This window comes from Rhinopithecus bieti, unplaced genomic scaffold, assembly GCF_001698545.2.
Source record: "Rhinopithecus bieti isolate Rb0 unplaced genomic scaffold, ASM169854v2 scaffold_1930, whole genome shotgun sequence".
NCBI classification, from domain to species: Eukaryota; Metazoa; Chordata; class Mammalia; order Primates; family Cercopithecidae; genus Rhinopithecus; species Rhinopithecus bieti.
The window spans coordinates 1130954-1133688 of NW_016803813.1; the positions used below are offsets into that span (position 1 = coordinate 1130954).

Here is a 2735-nt window from a genome sequence, read left to right on the forward strand (position 1 = left end):
GAGAGCTGATGCTTTGATGTCCCAGGAGAGTATGTGTGGCTCTGTGTGTACGTGTGTGTGCGTATGTATGTATGTATATGGGTATGTGCGCGAGCTCGCAGGCGCGTAGCACTGTGAGCTTCCTCTCCCGGCACAGAGCAGACAGAGCCGGGGACGTTACTCTCCAAGCAGCCTCCGCCCCCTTAGCCCGGTGATTGGCTTTGCGCAGCGTTTATCTCCTAGCAAGAGGGAAGGGCCAGTGACGCCCCCGAACCCAGCTTCAGAAGCTGCCGCCACCTCCAATGCACAAGGTGTCTCATCTGAAAAGAAAACTGAGCCCCAGGGAGGAGGCGCTGAGCGACCCTGGCAGAGCTGGCGCGAACGGGGCGAGAGGTCGCTGGGCAGCGCTGGAGGACAAGAGGGAGCTCGGCCACAGAAGACCCCAGCGATCTGATCCTGGGATCCCAGCTCCAAGCTCTCCTCGCATTTTACAGATTTCACCCCCGCGACTATCTCCCCAAAACGGAGTCTTTATATCAAGAGAAGGTGCCGGAGCTGGGGCAACCAGGACTTTCCCGGGCACCCAAGATGCGCTCCATTAGGAAGAGGTGGACGATCTGCACAATAAGTCTGCTCCTGATCTTTTATAAGACAAAAGAAATAGCAAGAACTGAGGAGCACCAGGAGACGCAACTCATCGGGTAAATGCAAAGCTTCATTTCAGGATATGACAAAAAGTCAAGCCATAAATGAAATGTGAATATTAGAGGGTAGAGTGGTGGTTAGGATAGCGTGTGTGTTTGTTTGAGCTTGCGTGTGGTTAGTGTCATGAATTAAATAACAAAGGCTGTTGTTGAGATGTGCGTGCTTCTCTAAGCTGTTCCCAGTATGAGTTCAACTTGCTCTGTGCGGTTGTGGTGACAGTTGTGTTGGCCCTGGGTGCTCTCACGTCAAAGGAGAAGTCACTGCAGAAGTGTCAACAAAGAACGTGTGCCCTTGTCCTTTTAATCTGTGGACAGAGAGAGATGTCTTTATTCACCAAACGGTTGCCTATTTTATCTGTCCTATCACCTAAGGAGATACTGGAGATAGATGGTTTCTTGAAGGGCTGAAGCTAAAGCTTAGAAAGCAGGAAATAGGTATACTCTGTTTCTCTATTTTTTTTTTTTTTTCTTTTGACGTTGGATAGACTAATGTATTATAATTTGAGTTAGAAACTCCAGTACCACTAAGAATACTTCCTTATTTGTTCTTCTATGGGTAAAACGCATGGGCGTCATGGTTACAGTTTTAGAAAGAAACTGGGTACTGTAGCTTCACACAGACTATATTTCTGCTTTTTTTTTTTTTTNTTTTAGTTTGTCTAGATGAGTTCAGACTCTCCCCTGCCCCATTAAGTTCTCTAAATATCACACTTCCTTCCACCCGCTGGCCTCTGTGTCTTTGAAGTTTACCCAGGAGGTGGTGCAACTTTGTGTTGCTGACATAGCCTGGAAGCCTTTTTCTGAGGATGTGAACACGATTGTCAACTCTATTCAAAGTCCTGTTTCGGAAGTCCTCCTTGTTCCGGTTTAGAGGCGTCCTCTATCAGAAGCTACACACCATCAGAGATGCCTGCCCAGTTTATATTTTTATCTGACGTTGATTAAAACAAAGAAAACAGTCCTTGCGTGTGTGTGTCTGTGTGTGTGTGTTTGTGTGTGTGTGTGATGGGACTGCTAACACACACACATGCTCTTAAACTTCCTGCACTCCATTTCTTAATATTCCTGCTCCCTAGGTAATAAGCATTTATTTAAGTGAGCAAGATGCAGGTTTATCCTTACAGAAGGACTTGCTATTCTGTAGACAACCAGGATAACAGTAGCACAGTCAATGGGGACTGGAAGAGAATGAAAAAGCTAGCAAGAAATGGACTGGAATGGTCGTTATGCATCAACGAATCTAAACATGGTCTATTCTGAGGGGGTAAAAAAGACCGGTATGAGGTCGTTTACACAAGACTGGGTGGCTTGAATATCCAATCTGGCTCAATTGTTAGAAAAGCAGGACTTTGGGCAGGGGCGTGGGCATACCTTGCAGACCTGTGCTTGCCAGGCAGACAAAGGGGTCTTTAGAAAGGTGATGAATGGGCGCGTGGGGCTCCGATGAGAGGCAGAGACTAGAACGTGAGGGTCGAGGCTCTTTGTTCCCTCCCGGGCAGTGAGCTAGGAGGATAAGCCTGATCTCAGACAAAGCGGCCAAGGTTCACTAGGGCTCCGAGGGTTCGGGCCCTTGGCTCGGACCCTGGAGAGCAGAAGTGGGCGGGGCGAGTGAGGAGAGGGTCGCCAGATACTGCCGAGGTGTCCGTCTCCCAGCCTCCCTAAAACGTGGCCAGGAAAAGGAGCGCGCCTCGAATCCCTGCGGGGGAAGTGGAGCCGGGACACTCCACATTGCACGGGTGTCATTTCTCCTGTGGCCTTTCCTGGACGTCGCCGGCTGGTGGAAGCAGCCCTAGGCGTTAAAGAAGAGGAGGTGGGCACGGGCGCGGCAGTTGAGCTAGCCGGGCTGGGCTTTTGCCCGCATCCTTTTCAAGCTGAGGCAGTTTCCTCCCAGCTTGGCTGAGAAGGCGTTGGGGCAGGCGCTTGAGTTAACCAAACAGGAAGAGAGGCGCGCACTGGGGCTATCCCCTGCTCCCAGAGCGCCGGCGGCGAGGGGGAAAGAATGAGTGAGAAGACAGGGGCAAGCCTTTATTGCAGGACTCAGGACCCTTTCGT

The 2735-nt window shown here is 50.3% G+C and overlaps 1 protein-coding gene across 1 annotated transcript in view; it reads left to right on the plus strand.

Moving 5' to 3' along the window:
* Positions 1 to 241: 241 nt before the first annotated feature.
* The window catches only part of ST8SIA4 (ST8 alpha-N-acetyl-neuraminide alpha-2,8-sialyltransferase 4), a 108650-nt gene continuing 106156 nt past the window's right edge, over positions 242 to 2735 (plus strand). Inside the window, 2 exon segments of the mRNA XM_017854237.1 lie at positions 242 to 395; positions 397 to 680. Coding sequence (XP_017709726.1) covers positions 282 to 395; positions 397 to 680 — 398 coding nt within the window. The 5' untranslated portion in view covers positions 242 to 281.